The 25053-nt window shown below is 43.6% G+C and overlaps 1 protein-coding gene across 1 annotated transcript in view; it reads left to right on the top strand.

Annotated features, from left to right (window-relative positions):
- The window catches only part of VPS16 (VPS16 core subunit of CORVET and HOPS complexes), a 412925-nt gene that overhangs the window by 136520 nt on the left and 251352 nt on the right, over positions 1-25053 (top strand). Inside the window, exons 7-8 of the mRNA XM_069733839.1 lie at positions 20231-20353; positions 21331-21386. Coding sequence (XP_069589940.1) covers positions 20231-20353; positions 21331-21386 — 179 coding nt within the window. The remainder of the gene's footprint in view (positions 1-20230; positions 20354-21330; positions 21387-25053) is intronic.

The raw sequence follows: 25053 nt of genomic DNA, 5'->3' as shown, positions 1-25053 counted from the left end.
ATCCACATATAGTGTGTAAAAGTGAGAATTACAGTGCCCGGTAAATACACGACTAAGGTATAAGCAGAATTATAGATAGTGCCGTCAGCTGTGAAATTAATATGCGATAAAATAATGTAGAATTAAAGAAAGCTGGAATAATATATGTGGTTGTGGCAGAGCTAAAAGTTATACATTTGTTTGTTGTGCTATATTAAATCACATCAGTGTCGTATTTTCGGATTTGAAAGTAGCTATTTGGCTCTATTTTAAGCGGCAGATATTACAATAGTCTTAACAGAGCCTATGTAATCGCCCAACAACTACATATGAAAATCTAAAAAAGTCATTTTTTCATAATACTGAGAATTATACCTTTGCTGACAGTGCTAAAATCTAAATGTGTAATGTCAGCGCTCTGCGCAGCCCCATGTAACAGGCAATGGGATAGCATTTTAATTATTAAGGATCGTTTTTATTACACTCAGCCATGCTGCGTGTTACTGTATATCGGACTGTAATCCACATATAGTGTGTAAAAGTGAGAATTACAGTTCCAGATAAATACACGACTAAGGTATAAATCGCCCAACAACTACATATGAAGATCTAAAAAATAGTCATTTTTCATAATACTGAGAATTATACCATTGACATTATCTGTACAGGGTGGGTCGTTATCAAACCTAACACAGCCCTGGCCACTCTGATTCTAAATGTGTAGGGGTCAGCACTTTCTAAAACACATAACCGAACACTGCTTCTGCAAAAAATTTCTAGCAGTGAGACACGTTCTGTATCTACACAGCAGAAGCTATGTGATGATGTATGTTAATTGTACTTGTGATACTATTTGAAGTGTGGTGGTGTATGTTCATTGTACTATTTAATGCTTTTACTTTTTATATTCTGTAAGAATTTTTATAGTATTGAAATGTATTTTTATTCGGTCGTCCATGACAGCACTACGGAGAGAGGGGATCCGCCCTTCAGGAACAGGAAACCTACAGATACATAAGGGCGGCACCTCTCCCCACGCATCAGTTGGTTTCCTGTTCCTGGAGGACAGGATTCCCTACAGATGTTTCTTCAGTCACCTATCAAGCACCCAGGCCGGCTGTCCGACCCAGGTAGCGAGGGGGTCTCCTACCTCGGGCAGTGCGGGTCCCTGGAAGCGCCACGGTGGGCCCGGGTAGGGCTCCACGACAGTGAGCGGTGCAGTGGGGAGCAGCGTCCGGAGGAGGTCTGTCTCTGTGGCCGGCGAAGGTGAGTATATCTCCCCCACCCCCCCGGTCCTTTTGCTCTCCCGTGCCCCGGTCCTCCCTACCTCTGGCTCCTATCCGTGCGGCGCGGACTTCCCGGTGCGCCCCTCTGCGCTCCTTTGGGGGGGGCGGGTCCGGGGGTCGGGCGCCGGCTTCGGCCGGTATCGCCGCTGTGCTGGCCATGTGCGGTGTAGCGGCGTGTGGCTGGGGGATCTGGCGGCGCCGGCCTCCGGGCTCTTCCCTGAGCGCTCCGGCGTTACCGGAAGTGACGCGAGGGGGGGCGGAGCCGGGACCGGAAGTTAGACGCCGGCCGGCTTCGCTGGGGATACCGCTGTCCTGCATGCGGTGGGAGCGGCGGGGGGGGGGGAGCGTTCAGGGGCGGGGGAGGGTCGAGCATGGTCCGGGGCAGGGGGGGGATTGATTAGGCTGGCCATGCACACCTGCACATGTTCCGGATGGGGGAGGGCTATATATGGCCAATTACACTGCTGCAGAGCTGCTGATAGCATCTACAGCTATGGAGGTGCCAGAAGCTGCCGGTGACCTGCTGGAGCAAGAGGACAGATCCTCGGAGGCAAATACCCAGCAGAAGACCCGCGGGCGCAGTGCTCAGGCCAGTCGCAGATCAAGACAGAAGGATCTGGACCGACCCCCCAGTAATCCGGTACCTACCGCTACTGCCTGGGTAAGAGATCTTCGTGAATGTACCCTGATGCAGTCTTTCCTATGTTTATTTCCGTAGGGGAAAAAGAGCGCTGGTAAATCAAAAAACAAGGAGTGCGCGCTATGCGCTTGCCCTTTGCCAGACGCCTACCCTAAGAGACTTTGTCAGTCGTGTGTGCGGCAGACGGTAGGAAATAGATAAATGGGATACTATATAGCGGTAGCACCAGAGGAAATTACATAGCCTTTTTTCTCCGCTCCCATAGGTGGCGGAGGAGTCTCCCGATTTCACATCAAATCTTAGGGAGATTATCAGGAAGGAGGTGAAGGATTCCCTGAAATCCCTATCCCGGGGGGAGCCTTCCAAAAGGAGAAGGGAGCCTAGCGCCTCAAATTCGGATTCGTCTGTTGGCCCAAGTAGGGAGAATGATTCAGACGCCTCTGTCTCCTCAGCGTCCTCTTCGGAAGAAGAGTCTAACCGGTTCTGTTTCCCATTGGACCAAATGGACAAACTGATTAAATCAGTTAGATCCACTATGGGGGTGGCGGATGAAAGACCAGAACTGTCAGCCCAGGACTTAATGTTTGGCGGCCTAGACCCTAAAAAACGTAGGTCTTTTCCGCTCAATGACAAGGTCCAAAACCTCATTAAAAAAGAATGGAAGAAGCCAGAGAAAAAAGGCTCTTTTCCACCGGCCTTTAAACGAAGATACCCCTTTGAGGACCCCATGGTGAACATATGGGATAAGGCACCAAAATTAGACGCGGCGGTGTCTAAGGCATCCAAAAGATCTTCTATCCCCTTTGATGACATGGCTTCCCTAAAGGATCCTCTAGATAAAAAGGCTGACTCGTTCCTTAAAGGGACATGGGAAATGTCGGCTGGTGCCTTGAGACCGGCGGTAGCTGCGACATGCGCAGCCAGATCAATGATGGTCTGGCTAGATCAGCTGGGGTCTAAATTGGAAGAAGGTGTTTCCAGAGATTCCATGTTGAAATTCCTGCCAACAATCCAAAATGCTGCTGCCTTTCTCGCAGATGCTTCTGCGGATTCCGCAAGAATGGCGGCTAGAGCGGCAGGACTATCGAACGCAGCACGCAGGGCCCTATGGCTGAAATGTTGGCCGGGTGACCTTCAGTCCAGATCTCGTCTGTGCTCCATCCCATGTGAAGGGGAATACCTGTTTGGACCAGTCCTAGATGAGCTGCTAGAGAAAGCCGGAGATGAGAAGAAGAAGTTTCCTAATCTTCCAACTACTTCTTACCGGCGCCCCTTCGCAGGGAAAAGATTCTTTCGGAGGAGACCGGCCAGAGATCAGAGCAGATGGGACGAGAAAAAGAAGAGAGGTACTGGGTTCATGTTTGGTGGAGGACGTCAGGAGCCACCCCGTGAAGTCAAAAAACCACCCCAATGACTAGTCGCCCCGGTGGGAGGTAGACTATCTGCGTTCTACCTGGCCTGGTCCAAGATCTCCAGTAGTGATTGGATTTTGGGGTTGATAGCTACGGGTCTGCGGCTAGAATTCTCCTCTATCCCTCAGAACTTCTTCAGAGTCACCCCTCTCAGATCCTCTCCAGCGGAACAGGCGGCCCTGGAAGCGGAAGTTCACGATCTGCTCAATAAAAATGTCTTATCCGAGGTTCCGGAAGGAGAACAGGGTAGTGGTTTCTACTCTCCTCTATTCCTAATAAGTAAACCAGACGGCTCCTTCAGAACAATTATCAACCTTAGAGCGCTGAATAATTTTCTGACCATTCAACCATTTAAAATGGAAACTATTAATACCGCAATAAAGTTGCTGTTTAAAAACTGCTTTATGGTAGTATTGGATTTGAAGGACGCCTATTACCATATCCCTATTTATGCAGGTCACCAACGATACCTGAGGGTGGCGGTACGATTGGATGGGGTAATAAGACACTTCCAGTATAGGGCCCTTCCCTTTGGGATTTCAGTCGCCCCTCGGGTATTTACCAAGGTAATGGCGGAAGTTATGGCACACCTTCATGAGTCCAACATTCTAATAATCCCCTACCTGGACGATCTCCTTATCGTAGGTAAAACGGCGGATCACTGTCTAGAACAGTTACATAAAGTGATGTCGGCTCTAGAGCGTCTGGGGTGGATGCTAAACATTAAAAAATCACGGTTACAGCCCATGACGGTGCAGCGATTTTTAGGCCTGACCCTGGATTCCCAGGTTCAGGAATGCCGTTTGCCGCCTGTACCTTCAGGTGCTGAATGCCTCAAAAAACCCCACCATGTCCCTACGAAGAGCCATGTCTCTGTTAGGCTCTCTCTCGTCCTGTATTCCGGCGGTCCGATGGGCTCAGTATCATACGAGGATACTACAGGGCGAGGTACTGTTACATCAAAAAAGGTTGGGAGGAGGTCTAGACAGTCTGCTGACCCTATCCCAAGACACTGTGGTATCCCTCGAGTGGTGGTTAGATCAAAAGAACCTGTCCACAGGGGTCCCCTGGGAGTATAATATAACTCGTATTATCACCTCGGACGCTAGCCCTTCTGGGTGGGGGGCTCACATGGGGGATTCATTGGTCCAGGGGCTTTGGGATCATGATCAGATGGAGATGTCTTCCAATCTAAAGGAGTTAACGGCTGTGGAGCAGGCGGTTAAAACACTCCTTGTCTGTCTACAGGGCCACCACGTGCGGGTATTCTCGGACAATCGAGTCACCGTGGCATACATAAATCACCAAGGCGGGACTCGTTCCAGATCCCTGATGTGTGTAGCAGATCGTCTGTTTCATCTAGCAGAGCAACATCTTCTCTCGTTGACGGCTCTACACATAAAAGGGGCAGAAAACACTACAGCGGATTTCTTAAGTCGCAACACATTAAGGCAGGGAGAGTGGTCCCTGAACAGCACCATCTTCGACCTTATCGTGGAAAGGTGGGGACAACCAGAGGTAGACCTGTTTGCCACAAAAGGAAACAGGAAAGTTGCACAGTTCTGCTCTCTGAACCCCAGAGAAAATCCCCTGTCAGTAGACGCCCTCCTCATAGACTGGAACTTCAGGCTAGCCTACGCCTTTCCTCCCCTGTCTCTACTTCCTCTGGTGGTGAGGAAAATCAGGAAGGACAAGGCCACAGTGATAGTAATTGCCCCCTTCTGGCCCAGAAGGACGTGGTTTCCATGCCTGAGGGCTATGTCGATATCCGATCCATGGGTCTTGCCAGACATTCCGGATCTCCTATCCCAGGGCCCAGTCTACCATCCTCGAGCGGTTGGCCTTCATCTGACGGCGTGGATTTTGAGCGGGCGCTACTAAAAGATAGGGGGTTCTCGCCAGCCCTCATTAACACGCTGCTGAAAAGCAGGAAAATGATAACCACAAAAATCTATGTCAGAATCTGGAAGAGGTTTCTTCAGAACTCGGGGGCAACAGCTGAACAGTCAATACCGATTGTCCAGATCTTGGAATTCTTACAAAGGGGGTTAGATATGGGGTTATCCCCAAATACTCTTAAGGTGCAGGTATCAGCCTTGGGGGCCCTCTTTGGCTGCAACATCGCTGAGAATCACTGGGTCAGCAGATTCATCAGGGCAACAAAGCGGTCTAGACCAATTGTGAAGGATAGAGTCATGCCTTGGGACCTGAACCTAGTCCTCTCAGCCTTGACAGAGGCCCCATTTGAGCCAATTACTTCAGCCTCTATTAAAAATCTTTCCCTTAAAGTAGCCTTCCTGGTGGCCATAACATCGGCGCGTAGGATAGGCGACATCCAAGCATTATCCAGGGTTCCCCCTTACATGCAGCTTAGGGATGATAGAGTGATACTATCCCCTGATCCAGCATATCTCCCTAAGGTAGTGTCCAGTTTCCACAGAACACAGGAAATAGTCCTTCCGTCTTTCCTCCCCAGTCCTACCAACGATAAGGAGAGGAAGTTACACACCTTAGATGTAAGAAGATGTATCCTGCAGTATCTAGCGGTAACTGATTCCTGGAAGTTAGATAATGCCTTATTCGTGTCCTATCAGGGTAGTAGGAAAGGGCATAGAGCATCGAAGTCTACTCTAGCTAGATGGATCAGGGAGGCTATCTCGCTGGCTTATATCTCAAAGGGCAAGCCGGCGCCTGAAGGTCTTAAAGCGCATTCCACTAGAGCTATGGCGGCTTCGTGGGCGGAAAGATTGGAGGTGTCGATCGACCAGATTTGTAAGGCTGCTACTTGGTCTTCTCCAAACACTTTCTATAACCATTATAGATTGAACCTGGGTGCCTCCTCTGACCTCTCTTTTGGTGTAAGGGTGCTGCAAGCTGTAGTCCCTCCCTAGTTAGTTACTCTCTGTAATTCTCTCCGTAGTGCTGTCATGGACGACCGAATAAAGTCTTAGTTACTCACCGGTTAACGGTGTTTTTCGGAGTCCATGACAGCACCTGTACATACCCTCCCGTCTTCTTAAAGTTCTGGGTGTACACCTCTTCCTTTATTTATATATAATTCACGGGTAGTGAATAGTTAATATTGTATTATTGTTTATTGTGTATGCTATTAACCTTGGTGGTCCTCTTATGCTCTGTAAACCAACTGATGCGTGGGGAGAGGTGCCGCCCTTATGTATCTGTAGGTTTCCTGTTCCTGAAGGGCGGATCCCCTCCCTCCGTAGTGCTGTCATGGACTCCGAAAAACACCGTTAACCGGTGAGTAACTAAGACTATCTTGCACACAGTAAAATATCTTTTAAACTTTTTACAATAGCGTGTCTTTGGCCACATACATAATGTGCCCATATAATGAGACTGGCGTTATAATCCACGTGTAAAAATGAGAATCCTAGGATATAATTATATAAAACGGCATGGTGTGTTATAAACCATGACTAGGATATAAAATATATAAAATGGCATAGTGTTATAAAACATGAATAAAACACAATGCACAGATTCTCATACCAGCTACAGCAGCATACATATAATATGCAAGTCTAATAGGATATAAAATAAAACAAATTAAGAAAATCTAATATAAAACAAATACGTGAGGATAATATCAAAAGCTCCGTATCGGGTACAAGCGCACTTTTGAGCTATCAAAAATACTGGGCCTAGATAGCTGGCGCTTCCAATATCAATACACCCAATAATTTCTCATGGAAGTAAACACCAAAAATATGAAAACTGTATAATTTTTAATTCCGCAAAAATTACATGGGTCATTGTGGCTGAGGTAAAGTTTTATCAATACGAGTGCCTATTGTTAATATAATAAATTTATAATTTCCAATGAATTTGCATAAGCATTAACGGACTAAAAATTCCCAATGAATTTGTAAGTTTCCAAAAGTAAATCCCAGTGTATAATTAATATGCCCCCCCTGTATAAATTCCCCACTCAATATGTGGTATAATATATAGCCCATTAAATACATTTCAACAGAATACATGTAAAAAATATTTACACAATGTGTCAGCCGTAAAAGCTATATATGAAAATAAACAAATATTTATGCAGCAATATGCTTACTATGTACCATTGAATCAACGTAGAATCTCATGCAAAAAGGTCTATTAAATAAAATGAAAGTATATACACAATGGTCCAGGATTAAGGTGCCGAGTGCCCGATTAAGTATACATGTGAACAGATATTAGTTATATGGTGTACAACTACATATAAAAATCTGTCATTTTTCATAATATTGCGAATTATACTATGTTACACTATTAAGCACTGCACTCTGTTTAGCTGAGATAACATAACCACAAACGGTGCATTATGGACTGTCAGCAGGAAAATGCAGACTCAATCATGACTGAACAAAATTGAAATGTAGAATTTTTTGCAAATTTATTAAAAAGAAAAACTGAAATATCACATGGACATAAGTATTCATGAACAGAGCCTATGTAATCGCACAACAACTACATATGAAAATCTAAAAAATATAAAAAAGAAATACACTGCTTCTGCAAAAAATTTCTAGCAGTGAGACACGTTCTGTATCTACACAGCAGATGCTATGTGATGATGTATGTTAATTGTACTTGTGATACTATTTGAAGTGTGGTGGTGTATGTTCATTGTACTATTTAATGCTTTTACTTTTTATATTCTGTAAGAATTTTTATAGTATTGAAATGTTTTTGAGATGTATTTATCTTGGCACACAGTAAAATATATTTTAAACTTTTTTAGTAAATGGCATGGTGTGTTATAAAAACACGAATAAAACACAATGCACTGATACTCATAGCAGCTACAGCAGCATACATATAATATGCAAGTCTAATAGGATATAAAATAAAACAAATTAAGAAAATCTAATATAAAAGAAATACCAGGGATAATATCAAACTGTATCAAACAATATCAAACTATATCAAAAGGGGAAGTCAAAACTCAGACAATGACTGTCAATTTTTCATAATACTGAGAATTATACCATTGACCGTCTGTTTTTTTTTGTCAGGGTGGCATGTGACAGTAAAAATTTTAAATTAGTTACAGCTAACTTAAAATGTGTTACCCCAGGTCTTATTCTGTCTGTGTTAAATGACCGTCTGTTTTTTTGTCTGTCGGCCTGTGACAGTAAATATTTTAAATTAGTTACAGCTAACTTAAAATGCGTTTCCCCCTTTGTTACCTTACATGTGCTAACAATTAGCTACTCTGTCTTATTCTGTCTGTGTTAAATGACCGTCTGTTTTTTTGTCTGTCGGCCTGTGACAGTAAATGTTTTAAATTAGTAGTGGTTTAGATCTCTGAGGCATTGCTACCTTATAATGTGTTCTTTATTTCCAAATAACATGCTGCAGATACACTATCATTATGGCCTGTTTGACCGTTGTGGCTGTCAAATAAAATACATTGCTCTGATAACTGCAGCAAACTCATAACAACTTCATATAAAATGAGAATCTAATTGATATGATAGAAAGTGAGAATCGCTGTATCAAATACTCTGATAATATCAAACTGCAGCAAATTAAAGTATATCAAACTATATCAAAAGGGGAAAGTCAGCCAGACTCAGGGACAGCTGGCTACCAGCTGTCAGACAGGGGAGGGGAGGGGTTACACACTTTGATACACTTTGATAGGGGCGTGTCCACCTGTCAGATTGAGTTTGACGAATGATCTGAATGATACACTACTGTCAGTTTTAGCATTTAGTGAACCTAGTAAAAAATGCAAGCAAAATACAAGCATGGGATTGCATTTTTTTTAAATTTCACCGCACCTAGTTTTTTTCCGTTTTCTAGTACTTGACATGATAAAACAAATGGTGTCATTCAAAAGTACAACTCGTCCCACAAAAAAATAAGCCCTCACATGGCTAATTGACAGAAAAATAAAAAAGTTGTTGCTCTGGGAAAAAGGGGAACGAAAATGCAAAACTGAAAAAGTCTCTGGTCATGAAGGGGTTAATGAGCCCAGATTTTGGGTCCGGGTTTTAGGAGCAGCTGGGTGGGACTTTTTGCTCTCATAGCTCCAATTTAGGCCTGGCAGCTGAGCTGTTCGATAGATGCCAGGAATAATGGTGGAAACACCTCTGCAGGGGTGGACATACAGACGTCAGCATTCAGTCTGTATCAGAGAGAAAGCTACCGGCGACGATGCTACGGGGGGAACGTGTGGAGAGGTGAGTGGTGTGTGTGTTTTTTTTTGTAACAATACATTAGGGCAGGGGTCCCCAACCTGTAGCTCGGGAGCCACATGTGGCTTGCGGTCCCATGAATTGTGGCTCTCGACTGTCTGCCAGCTTGGTGCATTAGCTCCAGGTCTAGCAAACGGGTATGAAGAGTACATCTGAAAATGGTGAATTTATGAGTAACCCTGCACAGAAGAGCAAATCTGGATGCACATATACTGGATTTAGGAGTTTAGAGATGTTTTAGGTATAGGGGATGATATTAAAAGGTAGTGACGGTTCTTTAACCTGAATGCGACAGTGTGTACGGAGTCCTTGATGGGAGAATAATGAATTGGAGCATTTTGGTAACCCTTGGATCTCAGTGCACTGATTTGCAGTGATTTCTGTGGAAAAGCTTCGGTTATCATTATATCCGTAATGGGGGCTTTGGTTGACACTACGTTGAGGGAGACAGGAGCAGAATGTTGCTCGTGACCCCCTGTCATGACCTGAATGTGGCTCGCGACCCTCTCTCAGTGCTGAATGTGGCTCTCTAGGTCAAAAAGGTTGGGGACCGCTGCATTAGGGGATGGTGGAGAGGGCAATGATGGAGGTGGGGAGAAGGCAATGATGGGATGCGGGAAGAAGGCAATGATGGATGTGGGGGATTGGGAAGGAAAGAAGGGGGACTGTTAATGCACTTATTAACAGGAGGAGGGGGATTAGGATGTTAAATATGGATAGAAAATGAATTGGGTGGTGGAGGTGGGTGCCAAGTTCCTGATAGCGTTCTTTTCCATCTCACAATTCAGTGTGATGCTATCGGGGACTTAAAATTTATTGGGGAGTAGGAGAAGAGGCAGTAAGGTGCATAGGACCCTTTATAATGAATTGAAAGGTGGGAGAAGACGCTGTCAGGGCCTTGTAATTAAGAGGTGGCGGAGAATGCTTAGTACCTGATTGTGTCTTCTCCCATCCCCAAATTCATTATGATGCTATCAAGGATTTATAATGAATGTAAGGGGACACAGGACAGGCACTAAGGCTATGTGCACATGTTCAGTATTTGTAGCAGAAAATTCTGTTGCATATCCTAATGTGTTGGCAGGAAGAACACTACGAAAAATTCATCTTTTTTTGGCCACGTTTTTGACATGCTTTTGTTGCTTATTTCCCCCCCACTTATTAGTATGGGTGAAATAAGCTGCAAGAACTGGCATTATGTAGATTTTAATCTGCAAAGAAAAAATAAGCAACCATGAGACTTCAAGGATCTCATTCACATTGCTTGTACTTGCGTATTTTCCATGTGCACATAGCCTTACTGTTAATTGGAGAGTGTCACAGACTGAGTAATTTATATTATTGGGTGACAGAAATGATAATGAATGAAGGGAACAGTGCTGCTTATCACTTTATATTTTTAATGGTGGGTGTTCACTAGTATATTAACCCCTTTACCCCCAAGGGTGGTTTGCACGTTAATGACCGGGCCAATTTTTACAATTCTGACCACTGTCCCTTTATGAGGTTATAACTCTGGAACGCTTCAACGGATCCCAGTGATTCTGACATTGTTTTCTCGTGACATATTGTACTTCATGATAGTGGTAAAAATTCTTTGATAGTACCTGCGTTTATTTGTGAAAAAAACGGAAATTTGGCGAAAATTATGAAAAGTTCGCAATTTTCCAACTTTGAATTTTTATGCAATTAAATCACAGAGATATGTCACACAAAATACTTAATAAGTAATATTTCCACATGTCTACTTTACAGCAGCACAATTTTGGAACCAAATTTTTTTTTTTGTTAGGGAGCTATAAGGGTTAAAAGTTGACCAGCAATTTCTCATTTTTACAACACCATTTTTTTTTAGGGACCACATCTCATTTGAAGTCATTTTGAGGGGTCTATATGATAGAAAATACCCAAGTGTGACACTATTCTAAAAAACTGCACCCCTCATGGTGCTCAAAACCATATTCAAGAAGTTTATTAACCCTTCTGGTGCTTCACAGAAATTTTTGGAATGTTTAAATAAAAATGAACATTTAACTTTTTTTCACAAAAAATTTACTTCAGCTCCAATTTGTTTTATTTTACCAAGGGTAAGAGGAGAAAATTGACCCCAAAAGTTGTTGTACAATTTGTCCTGAGTACACCGATACCCCATATGTGGGGGTAAACCACTGTTTGGGCGCATGACAGAGCTCGGAAGCGAAGGAGCGCCATTTGACTTTTCAATTCAAAATTGACTGGAATCGAGATGGGACGCCATGTTGCGTTTGGAGAGCCACTGATGTGCCTAAACATTGAAACCCCCCACAAGTGACACCATTTTGGAAAGTAGGCCCCCTAAGGAACTAATCTAGAGGTGTGGTGAGCACTTTGACCCACCAAGTCCTTCACAGAAGTTTATAATGCAGAACCGTAAAAATAAAAAATCATATTTTTTCACAAAAATTATCTTTTTGCCCCCAATGTTTTATTTTCCCAAGGGTAAGAGAAGAAATTGGACCCCAAAATTTGTTGTACAATTTGTCCTGAGTATGCTGATACCCCATATGTGGGGGTAAACCACTGTTTGGGCGCATGGGAGAGCTCGGAAGGAAAGGAGCGCCGTTTGACTTTTCAATGCAAAATTGACAGGAATTGAGATGGGACGCCATGTTGCGTTTGGAGAGCCACTGAAGTGCCTAAACATTGAAACCCCCCACAAGTGACACCATTTTGGAAAGTAGACCCCCTAAGGAACTTATCTAGATGTGTTTTGAGCGCTTTGACCCACCAAGGGCTTCACAGAAGTTTATAATGCAGAGCCATAAAAATAAAACAAACATTTTTTCCCACAAAAATTATTTTTTTAGCCCCCAGTTTTGTATTTTCCCGAGGATAACAGGAGAAATTGGACCCCAAAATTTGTTGCCCAATTTGTCCTGAGTGCGATTATACACAATATGTGGGGGGGAACCATTGTTTGGGTGCATGGGAGGGCTCGGAAGGGAAGGAGCTCCATTTGGAATGCAGACTTAGATGGAATGGTCTGCAGGTGTCACATTGCGTTTGCAGAGCCCCTAATGTACCTAAACAGTAGATACCCCCCACAAGTGACACCATTTTGGAAACTAGACACCCTAAGGAACTCATCTAGATGTGTTAGAGCTTTGAACCCCCAAGTGTTTCACTACAGTTTGTAACGCAGAGCCGTGAAAATAAAAAATCTTTTTTTTTCCCACAAAAATTATTTTTTAGCCCCCAGTTTTGTATTTTCCCAAAGGTAACAGGAGAAATTGGACCCCAAAAGTTGTTGTCCTATTTGTCCTGAGTACGCTGATACCCCATATGTTGGGGTAAACTCCTGTTTGGGCACACGGGAGAGCTCGGAAGGGAAGGAGCACTGTTTTACTTTTCAACGCAGAATTGGCTGGAATTGAGATCGGACGCCATGTCGTGTTTGGAGAGCCTCTGATGTGTCTAAACAGTGGAATCCCCCCAATTATAACTGAAACCCTAATCCAAACACACCCCTAACCCTAATCCCAACAGTAACCCTATCCACACCTCTAACCCTGACACACCCCTAACCCTAATCCCAACCCTATTCCCAACTGTAAATGTAATCTAAACCCTAACTGTAGCCCCAACCCTAGCCCTAACCCTAGCCCTAACCCTAACTCTAGCCCTAACCCTAGCCCTAATGGGAAAATGGAAATAAATACATTTTTTTTTATTTTTCCCTAACTAAGGGGGTGATTAAGGGGGGTTTGATTTACTTTTATAGCGAGTTTTTTAGCGGATTTTTATGATTGGCAGCTGTCACACACTGAAAGACGCTTTTTATTGCAAAAAATATTTTTTGTGTTACCACATTTTGAGAGCTATAATTTTTCCATATTTTGGTCCACAGAGTCATGTGAGGTCTTTTTTTTTGCGGGACGAGTTGACGTTTTTATTGGTAACATTTTCGGGCACGTGACATTTTTTGATCGCTTTTTATTCCGATTTTTGTGAGGCAGAATGACCAAAAACCAGCTATTCATGAATTTCTTTTGGGGGAGGCGTTTATACCGTTCCGCGTTTGGTAAGATTAATAAAGCAGTTTTATTCTTCGGGTCAGTACGATTACAGCGTCACCTCATTTATATCATTTTTTTATGTTTTGGCGCTTTTATACAATTAAAAACTATTTTACAGAAAAAATAATTATTTTTGCATCGTTTTATTCTCAGGACTATAACTTTTTTATTTTTTTGCTGATGATGCTGTATGGCGGCTCGTTTTTTGCGGGACAAGATGACGTTTTCAGCGGTACCATGGCTATTTATATCTGTCTTTTTGATCGCATGTTATTCCACTTTTTGTTCGGCGGTATGATAATAAAGCGTTGTTTTTTGCCTCATTTTTTTTTTTTCTTACGGTGTTTACTGAAGGGGTTAACTAGTGGGCCAGTTTTATGGGTTGGGTCGTTACGGACGCGGCGATGCTAAATATGTGTACTTTTATTTTTTTTTTTATTTAGATAAAGAAATGTATTTATGGGAATAATAATTTTTTTTTTCATTATTTAGAAATATTTTTTTTTTTTTTTTACACATTTGGAAATTTTTTTTTACTTTGTCCCAGGGGGGGACATCACAGATCGGTGATCTGACCGTTTGCACAGCATTCTGTCAAATCACCGATCTGACTTAGAGCAGTGCAGGCTTCACAGTGCCTGCTCTGAGCAGGCTCTGTGAAGCCACCTCCCTCCCTGCAGGACCCGGATCCGCGGCCATCTTGGATCCGGGGCTGGAGCAGGCAGGGAGGGAGGTAAGACCCTCGCAGCAACGCGATCACATCGCGTTGCTGCGGGGGGCTCAGGGAAGCCCGCAGGGAGCCCCCTCCCTGCGGGAAGCTTCCCTATACCGCCGGCACATCGCGATCATCTTTGATCGCGGTGTGCCAGGGGTTAATGTGCCGGGGGTGGTCCGTGACCGCTCCTGGCACATAGTGCTGGATGTCAGCTGCGATAAACAGCTGACACCCAGCCGCGATCGGCGGCGTTCCACCCGTGAGCGCTGCCGATCGCATATGACGTACTATCCCGTCGGTGGTCATAGGGGCCCACCCCACCTCAACGGGATAGTACGTCTAATGTCAGAAAGGGGTTAATGAAGGGGGAACATATCTGTATTTGGGGGGGGGGAGACACAAGTATGTATACAATATATGTGACCTTGTTATTTTCATGGCTGCCATGATCTGTGACAAGCAGAGTCATGGCTGGGAGATGTTAACATTAAGGTCTGGCCAGACGGAGAAGAAACAGCAGAAAACGACTCTAATCAGACGAGACGTCAGCGGTAAGCTCCTGGATGTAAATATTATTCTGTATCTGTTCTGTATGAGTTGGAATGATAATGTTATCTGTAAAATACCTTATTATTCATTCTTAAATTTGTGTGAAATGTCTGTGTGCTTCAAGATTTTTTTATTTATCAGACTTCACACTGACTCAAAGTTTTATAGATCCATTCACACATCATGGATCTAAGAATGAGATCCGTGAAGGGGCAGAGAATGGCCTCTTCTGATCCGATTTTGAGGATCGGAATAGGACATTCTCAATGCATCTGTAAAAGCGCGCAGCACAGAGACACTGCACACGAATACAGGAATGTAGCCTTATGTATACCATGGCCCCTTAGTATATAGTGCACTCACTGTTTATGTATAGATCTGTTGTCACGAGGCAGAAATAGGAAAACAGAAGATGAGGAATCTGGGCCCCTGAACTGCCCCTCAGGCTAGGGGAAGCCCTGTCTTTCCTTAACTTGGGGGTACCCTTGAAGGTAGGGAGGCCCAAGTCACCGACCTGTCCCTGTCTCCTGTTAAACCCTGAACTAAACCCCCACCCCCCACCCAGGGGGTGAACAGTGTAAACAGCACCACAAAGCAAATCAACAGGAATAAACAATATGAGAGTGAGGGGAACACGATGCCAAAAGGTGAATGCACAAACTACAAAGGGACAAAGAAACAATAACACCACACTTAGCTTTCTCTGCTGCAATGCACCGCACAGCAGAGTAAGGTACCAGGAATAAGTATTGAGCTGTAGAACAACAGCACTCAGCAAGCTCCTATTCCAGCAAGGTTGGTATCCAAAGGACCTGTATAACCAACAGTCAGCTGAAGCACCAGGTGACCTTATAAAGGATGGTGGGAGTGGTCACAAACATCAGCTGACCCAGCAGCAATGCAATAACAACAGCGGCCTCCGGGGGGAGAAAACTGCATTAACCCCCCAATGACCAGAAAGGAAAACAGGTTTAAATCTGAGGGAAACCATATCTGCCACAGATCCAAACATGGATCGTGACATCTGTCCTTAGTTACATAGCTTCCACTTTTATTATGTACTAGCTGAAGAGCCCGGCGTTGCCCGGGCATAGTAACTAACTGTGGTTAGTTATAACAAATTATAATGATTATCCTCCATCCCATAGTCCAGTGACCATATACCCATCATACATCCTCCATCCCATAGTCCAGTTCCCATATACCCATCACACATCCTCCATCCAATAGTCCCATGCTAATATACCCATTATACACATCCTTCATCCCACAGTCCCATGCCCATATACCCATCATACATATCCTCCATTCCAAAGCCCCATGGAGGATATGTATGATGGTATATACCCATCCTATACATCCTCCATCCCATAGTCCTGTGGCCATATACCCATCCTCCATCCCACAGTCCTGTGCCCATATACCCATCATATGTATTCTCCATCCCATAGTCCCGTGCCCATATACCCATTATACACATCCTCCATCCCATAGTCCCGTGCCCATATACCCATCACACATATGCTCCATCCCATAGTCCCGAGCAGGGTGGCGTTGAGCAGGGAGTTCCTGGAGATGTGCTGTTATGTAACCTGGCAATGCGGCTCTGTGTGCAGCCGCTGATCTATTTTCTACGCCAGTAACAATAGAGCACGGCAGTAATAGAGGAGCGGGTGATTCATTTCTGTCATGTCTGGGGGGTTAGAAAATGGCTGGGAGCTTATGTTCCTGGGCATGCCAGATTTCTCCCACCCGGACAGTGTCTGCTGAGATGTTGTGGAGTGGGAAATCTGTTGCTCATAGCAACCAATCACAGCTCAGCTTCTTTTAAACAGCTGTGGTGAAATGAAAGATGCTTAGTGATTTGTTGGGGCTAAGTGGAGTGGGTGTTGCTGATACACACACACTCTCATTTTTTATATATATGTAATATAGATAACACCGTCCCTTATTATTATCCTCTGTAGTTATATTTGGTGCCGTCCCTCATTAAATAGTCATTGCATTATATATCTAACAAGAGAGGAAGGTATGTAATATAAAAACAGCGCTATCTAATCCGTTAGGTAAGGGACGGAGTTGTACATAAGAGAGGGCACTGTGTAATAAGGGACGACAATATGCATAATAAAGGAGGCTATGTAAGATATGTGTATATATAGCTTTGTCGCCATTAAAGGAGAGGGGGCCCCAGACACTTTTCTTAAACAGTGGCCCCAAGCTGTCAATGTCCGCCCCTGCACCTCTGGTATGCTAGTCAGACTGTCAGCTGACCAGGTGTAGAACTGTGTTGCTGGTGAGCCTCAGCCATTGATAAAGTGTGTGGATTGTCTAGGAAGTGTTCTGTGTTGCATTCGCTGTATCTTCTGATATGAGCTCCATTCATGCCATAGGAGGACTGTTTATATTCTTTTGCTCGAAATTTTATAAACTTTTTTATGTAATAAACTTTCCTGTGTGAACAAGGAACTTTCACAGTGAACTTTACTGTGTGTACCTCCACTGATGCCAAAAGTGCGTGAATTTCTACACAGTTTTTGTAAAATCTTCAGTAGTATTTTGCTGCCTTGAGCACAATAGTCCTATGGTGTCCACAGTCAGTAGCATCTCCTGTCTTTGTAATAGGAATAAACATGAATCTTGTCCAGTCTTTGGGCCATTTACCAGTTGTACCTGTGTGTTGACACAGGCGTGTGATGATACCAACTGCTGCTTCAAAAGACTTTATTAGCTGTATTGGAATATTGTTACATATAGGCGTTTTGTTGTTTGACATAAGCTTTATCGCAGAAACGACTTTCATTCACAATGTTCGGCTCGTTATCCTTTCCAGTCTAAATTTCTTCCAGTATCACTTAGTCATTCTTGTGGAGGTGCTCAGTGTACTTTCCATTTTTCATTGATCTGTAATGGCTCAAATAGTTTATTCTCATTCGCCTATTAGCCTTTTGAAAATGAGAGATTTAAGGCTAAAGCAACATTTTTGTTGAAAAATAATGATTTTTTAATTTCACATTCCAATGTTCTAAAAATCTGTGAATCACCTCTCGGTTTAAGGTGGGTCACACTAGAAGGGTGTGGTTTTCAAAATGTGGACACTCAGATGGGTCCTTCATCAGGCTTTTTTATTTTTTTCTGCAAATCTATCAGAGCTTCTGTGCTGTGGAAGCTTGCATATACTTTTATTGGCTAACCAGAAAAAATATATATCACTCCTAGAATACTTTTGTCTTTCTGGGCATAACCGTATTTACATACTATGATCATAGAATTGTTATGTTGGGCAGGTTCCATGTTTCCAAACCTATTGTATATAATCACTTTCTAGCTGGATCCATGACGAAGTCACAAATCCTTTCCCTGCAATCAAGAGTTTTTCTCATACAACCAATCTATGGGGAGAAAAAATTGACATGGTTAGCTGTTAAGCCTTTTATAAGAGTATCTTTCTTTTGTTGCTTTCTGGAGGCTAAAAATATAAAATCCCAAACCGAATGGTAACTGGAAAGAAGACTACAATTATTGGAAATGACAAAAATCAAATGTAAATGGCAACTCAACAAAATCCTTCTTTAAGCACAGCTAAACGTATAAGAAACACAAAAATTGATACACCATACAAACTTCTTGAGTAGAACGGGCCCTTGAAAGTCAGTTAGAAGACAGTCACCAAGTAGCTTTGGCCAAAATGGTTATCAAAACCCTCCACAGTACTCACCTGTTACTTCATAGACTACATCATGTATACCCCACATGCTCTCCATTATGTCTAGGGGTGCTCAGAAATTCATTTCCATTTCTAATGGTCATGCCCTATAGTGTCCATATTCTGTACCGAAATAGCTCAGGTCCTTTCTAATGTCTTTGGATTCCTTTCACATTAAACCCTACAGTGCTCCTAATGGGAGACCAACTACTAGGCCTCAGTAATCAAATACAGAAAAAAGTATATTTGCATGTCTGTGCCTTAGACATATTGTAGCCCAGTTGAAAAAACTCCACAATATCTATATCGGCTGTAACTGAAGCTGTTTGAATAGATACATGCTACTAGAAAAGCTGCTGTTAACCTCTTAAATACTGCTGTCAATCTCTGACAGGGACATTTAATACAAGTGAACTGGGGGCGTGCCATGCTAAATCTCTGTTGGCCCCCTCGTGATGCGATGGCATGGTACAGCTATGGCAGCTGGAGGTCTTCTCAAGACCCCCATGCCTACCATTACAGTACTCCTATAAAGACAAGCGTGTAGATGATCGTGATTTTTACTATATTGCAATACTTTGGCTGTTGGAAGAAAAGAGGAAGGGGTTAATTTAATTTAAGGGCCTGTGTCTTATTGCTAATTTTCATTCACTAGAATAAAGTCTACATTTTATATGCCTTGCAAAACCTAAGCTTCTTTTCTTTATATGGTGGAATAGTACTTCTCATAAAACTTTGAGGAGGCTTGTCCTTTTCCAAATCCAATTCAACCCTTCCTGCATTAGGACGTGAATAAAAGTCCTGGGCAGGAGTCCACAAGTGTGGAGAAGGCTCAGGATCTGAGCTCCCTCCACACATGGTAGATCCCAGCTATATTGCAAGCTAGCAGCTTTTAACCATTTAGATGCTGCTGTCAATATCTGACAGGGACTTTTAAAGGGAACCTGTCACCTGAATTTGGCGGGACTGGTTTTGGGTCATATGGGCGGAGTTTTCGGGTGTTTGATTCACCCTTTCCTTACCCGCTGGCTGCATGCTGGCTGCAATATTGGATTGAAGTTCATTATCTGTCCTCCATAGTACATGCCTGCATAAGGCAAGATTGCACCTTGTGCAGGCGTGTACTATGGAGGACAGAGAATGAACTTCAATCCAATAGTGCAGCCAGCGGGTAAGGAAAGGGTGAATCAAACACCCGAAAACTCCGCCCATATGACCCAAAACCAGTCCCGCCAAATTCAGGTGACAGAGTCCCTTTAAATGGAGTGGTTGCAAGTGCAGGCATGCATCAGCTACTTTCTGACCCTGTGACACAATCATGGGGTACGGATGGGTTACCATGGAAGCTATCTCCTGTGAAGCTCAACTGCAGGGAGAGCTCCATAGGAAACCATGATGTTTCCTATATACTGCAATACTGTAGTGCAGTTTATAGCACGAGCCATTCAAAAGCACAGCTTGTGTTGCCAAAAAAACCCTCACACATCTATGTTGGCAAAAAATAATAAAGTTAAGACTCTTGGAAAAAGGAAAGGAAAATACAAAAGCAATTAATTCCTAGGTCATTAAAGAGTTAATATAGACTGTCAGACCATGTCTCTGTGTGTAGAGTATTATAGTAGGCGTACAGATTTGATATATGAACACAACTTAACTGGCCACATTTTTTGTAGACCCTGCCTGGATTGAGTCCTCTGTCTGGCACTTACCTGCATATGTCCGTGTCATTTCATTACAAGTACCTGGCCGTGTTCACAGATACTGGTTACATATGGCTGGGAACGTCATCACTGAAGGTAACTACAGAATTCCTTATCATAAATTCCTTAAATAATAGTCTTGTTTTCTAGTAGCTGAAAAATTGTAACTATTAAAAGCTGCATGTGCAAATGAAAAAAATGTGAACAGTGTAGCACGATCCACAAATGTCTGTTTAGCACATATGAACAAGCCAATAATAGTATAAAAGTCCATACATGAACAGCAATGTTATCCCAATTCACAGAGTATTCCCATCATGATATTCAGCGACGTTCAGAAAATGGTGACTAAAAATTCATATATTGTTGCACCTAAAACATTTATGTCCTATGAATAGGATATGCAATAAATGTCTGATTGATGTGCGTCCCACATCTTGGCACGTATGTACCTTGGGAGAGGGGCCTGTTCGTGTGCTGTGAATGATGCAGGTCGGACAACCAGTTTTAAAGCGCATCATCCTCCTGCTCTCCTCCTTAGTAAACCCAGCTAGATTTTACTATATACATAATGGTTTTGTGTATACGTAGTTTTATATATTATTTTACAATATTGTTAAAATATTACTTTAAGAGATATTCATATCCTGCATAGTGGACAGGAACTATTATGTCATAATCGCATTCAGAATGTTAATGGGGCTGCGTGGAGGAGGCTGATGGTCTGGTCACACGCTCCTCCACCAGCAGCCATTGTGTGTGCACAAGTGCTGAACAGTGTGAGAGGAAAGCTGAATGGAGAGGCTGGTGGTCAGGTCACATGTTCTCCACCAGCAGCCATTGTATGGTCATAAGTGCTTGGCAGTGTGTGAGGAAAGGTGCATAGAGGAGGCTGATGGTCAAGTCACACGCTTTTCCACCATCAGCCATTGTATGTGCACAAGTGCTGGGCAGTGTGTGAGGAAAGCTGCACTAACTAGATATAGTGGCCAATTGGTCGCCACTTTTACGATTTTGCGGAAATTATGCCAGATATGAAGATGCAATTCAGTAATTTTTTTCTTTCTTTTTAGGAAAAACTTTGTGACCTAACGTCGGACATAAAGCAACCACCGAAACAAATGTCCTGGTAAATATATTTCTTCCTATTTATTTTCTCGAGTGGTATTCTGAAATGATAAAACATTTTGAGAACATACAAGTGAACCGTTTTTCTCAATACAGAGCATTTTTGTAATAAATTATACTGTAGTATTAAATCTTAGATTACAGGGGCAGTGGAAGAATGTTATCCACTAATAAGCTCAGTATTGGCTTTCAAAGTGTCTGTAAACGAAGGAATTCACTTGAAGAAGCCATAGAGACCAGATGATTCTGGAGAAGCTATACCCCTCTAACTTCTCTCTTCTCACTTACACCGCTCTCATTGAGCACAGCACTGATGTATTTTGATGAATTATAAATTACATTTAAAAATTACACATAAAATACCCTCCATTAATTAAAAAAAACAAAAAAAACAGATCCTTCCAATCGTGGTCAGAAAGCAAATATTGATATTCGACCATAAATGATGACAAATATGAATAAAGTGTGTATTTTAAGGAAACCCTACGTGAGACATTAACTATAATGTAAAGAAAATCATTTTCATTGTTTTTTTTTTTCTTTTTACAACAGACGAGTCCATCCTTGTTTATAAAGCTACAGTGTGTTGGTTATGTCCACTGTTTTCTGGTCCATCATGAGCAAAATAAATAAGCTTATAACCGTCCTGGATCTCTCATATAAAGGTTCTAGTATCCTTTATATAAGAGATATAAAAGATCCAGAATGTCTATAAATAATGCCCAATGAATCCCCATTGACAAATCACGGTTTCTGGTTTAATCACCCAATTTTCACTATTTTGCCACACTTGGAATGTTTTTCCTGTTTTTAGTTTATGATATGGTGAAATGAACGGTGGCATTCAAAACTACAAACATCCCCGTTCTAAGGAATCTGCCTTAAGTTATGGCTGCTAGGAGTTGGGGAGGAAAAAACTAAAACACAGACGCAAAAAATTGCTAGGGGTTACCTTAAAAAAAAAAAAAAAAAACGTTGGGGACCCAAAATACCTTGGATTTTAACAGGTAGATTCTATCTTGGGTTTTGTGTATATACAGTTGAAGCCAGAAGATTTCATACACTATATAAAGAGACACACATGCATGTTTTTCTCAATATTTGACATGAAATCAGAATAAACCTTTCATGTTTTAGGTGAATTAGGATTACCTTAATTATTAATATTTTACAATTGTCAGATGTGACAAAACACTCCGGGATCGCCTTTGCTGGGGTCAAAGGTCACGTGGTTTGTGCATTGAATTCTGAGGCGTACAGCAGGCGTACAGCAGGTTTCCGAGTAGGCTGACCTCAGGTCACATAGTTACATAGTTACATTTAATAGATTTATTAAAGTGAAAGCAACACAGAAAAACAAAACATAAAAATAAATCCTAGCCTGTCCGGCACTAACTAAACCAACACGTTGCTAACTTAACAACTGGGGGGCTTCTCCCACCCAGCTAACGTCACACAGTCCTTGAGCCCAGCTCTCGCTCACGTTCGTCTCACACAGACAGGCAATCTGTGTGCCCCAGGCGGACGGGCGGAAACCCCCATCTGGTCCTCCTTTATCCCTGCACCTATTAACCCATCGGTATCCTGAAGATACTGAGCGGCCTAATTCACATAGGACAAGTACCTGGGCGAGATATATCTGCCCCCGACTACCAGACCGACATGACTCTTACATATCCCCCCCCCCTTTGCTCAGACCGCTCCGGTCGAGCAAGAGCACTCTTGAAACAGTGCACACGGGACAGGGCATCAGCGTTCCCCATCTGCACTCCGGGGCGGTGCTCCACCGTGAAAGAGTACGCCTGCAGGGCAAGGAACCACCGGGTTATCCGACTATTACGGTCCTTGTGGAGATGCATCCACTTGAGAGGGGCATGGTCCGTGACCAGCCTAAACTTCCTACCGGCCAGGTAATACTTGAGGGAGTCGAGAGCCCATTTAATGGCTAGGCACTCTTTTTCTACCACGGCATACCTCTGCTCATGTACATTCAGTTTCCGGCTGAGGTAGAGGACCGGGTGTTCCACTCCGTCCCTCACCTGTGAAAGTACAGCACCGACACCAGTATCAGAGGCATCAGTTTGCACCACAAACTCGCTGCTGAAATCAGGAGTCACTAGCACGGGCTGAGAACACAAAGCCCGTTTCAGGCTGTGGAAGGAATCTTCAGCAGCTGAGGTCCATTTTACCATGACGGAACCCTTCCCTTTGGTAAGATCCGTCAAGGGGGTAGCCATGGCTGCAAAATTGGGTATGAACCGGCGATAATAGCCGACAATCCCCAGGAAAGCTTGTACTTGTTTCTTGTTCACTGGTTGCGGCCAGCCCTGAATTGCCTGTATTTTGTCGCTGTGGTTTAACCACTCCTCTGCCAATTACGTAGCCCAAATATCGGGCTTCTTCAAGCCCGATGTGACATTTCTTGGGGTTCGCCGTTAAGCCTGCGTCTCGCAGGTCATCAACCACCGCCTGTACCTTCTGGAGGTGAGTTTCCCAGTCCATGCTGTAAATTACGATGTCATCCAGGTAGGCCGAAGCGTACTGCCTGTGGGGCCTCAAGACTCGATCCATCAATCTCTGGAACGTTGCTGGAGCTCTGTGAAGTCCAAACGACATGTAGACATACTGGAACAGACCTTCCGGTGTAGCAAATGCCGTCTTCTCTCTGGCCGCCTCCGCCAGAGGGATCTGCCAGTACCCCTTTGTTAAATCCAGGGTCGTAATGTATCGGGCTTTACCAAGCCGGTCGATTAACTCATCGACCCGGGGCATAGGGTACGCATCAAATTTAGAAACCGCATTCAGTTTCCTAAAGTCATTACAAAACCGTATGGAGCCATCCGGCTTAGGTATCAACACAATTGGACTGGACCAGGCGCTGTGCGACTCCTCAATGACTCCTAAGTCCATCATTGCCATTACTTCTCGGGAGACGGATTTACGGCGCGCTTCCGGGATCCGGTAGGGCTTCACATGAACTGTGACACCAGGTTCTGTGACAATCTCATGTTTCACCAGCTTAGTCCGGCCAGGCTTTTCCGAGAAAAACTGTCGGTTCTGTAACAAAAACTGCTTAACCTCAGATTTGTCGTTCCGAGAGAGTCTCGGCAGTCTGCACCTCCGGTACAGTAGGTGAGCAAACCGGACAGGGCAGATCCGCCGTTAGGACAGAGCGGTCTTTCCAGGATTTTATCAGATTCACATGATAAATCTGTTCTGGTTTTCTCTTACCAGGCTGGTACACTTTATAGTTCACTTCACCAACTCTACCTATGATCTCAAAGGGGCCCTGCCATTTCGCCAGAAATTTGCTATCTACCGTAGGGATCAGGATCAACACCCTATCCCCGGATGCAAATGTACGGACCTTAGCGCCTCTATCATAACTTTGCCTCTGGGCTCCCTGGGCCTGTAACATATGGTCCTTAACAATGGGCATCACAGCGGCAATACGGTCCTGCATTTGTGTTACATGGTCGATCACCGTTTTAAAGGGAGTGACTTGTCCTTCCCAGGTCTCTTTTGCGACGTCCAATAGTCCACGGGGACGACGGGCATACAACAACTCGAAAGGCAAAAAGCCTGTGGAAGACTGGGGAACTTCCCTAATGGCGAACAGCAAATAGGGCAACAAGTAATCCCAGTTCTTCCCATCTTTGTCTATCGCC

The sequence above is a fragment of the Ranitomeya imitator genome, chromosome 7 (assembly GCF_032444005.1).
Source record: "Ranitomeya imitator isolate aRanImi1 chromosome 7, aRanImi1.pri, whole genome shotgun sequence".
Lineage (NCBI taxonomy): Eukaryota > Metazoa > Chordata > Amphibia > Anura > Dendrobatidae > Ranitomeya > Ranitomeya imitator.
The sequence above is the reverse complement of the archived record's forward strand: the minus strand, read 5'-3'. Positions and strand labels throughout refer to the sequence as shown.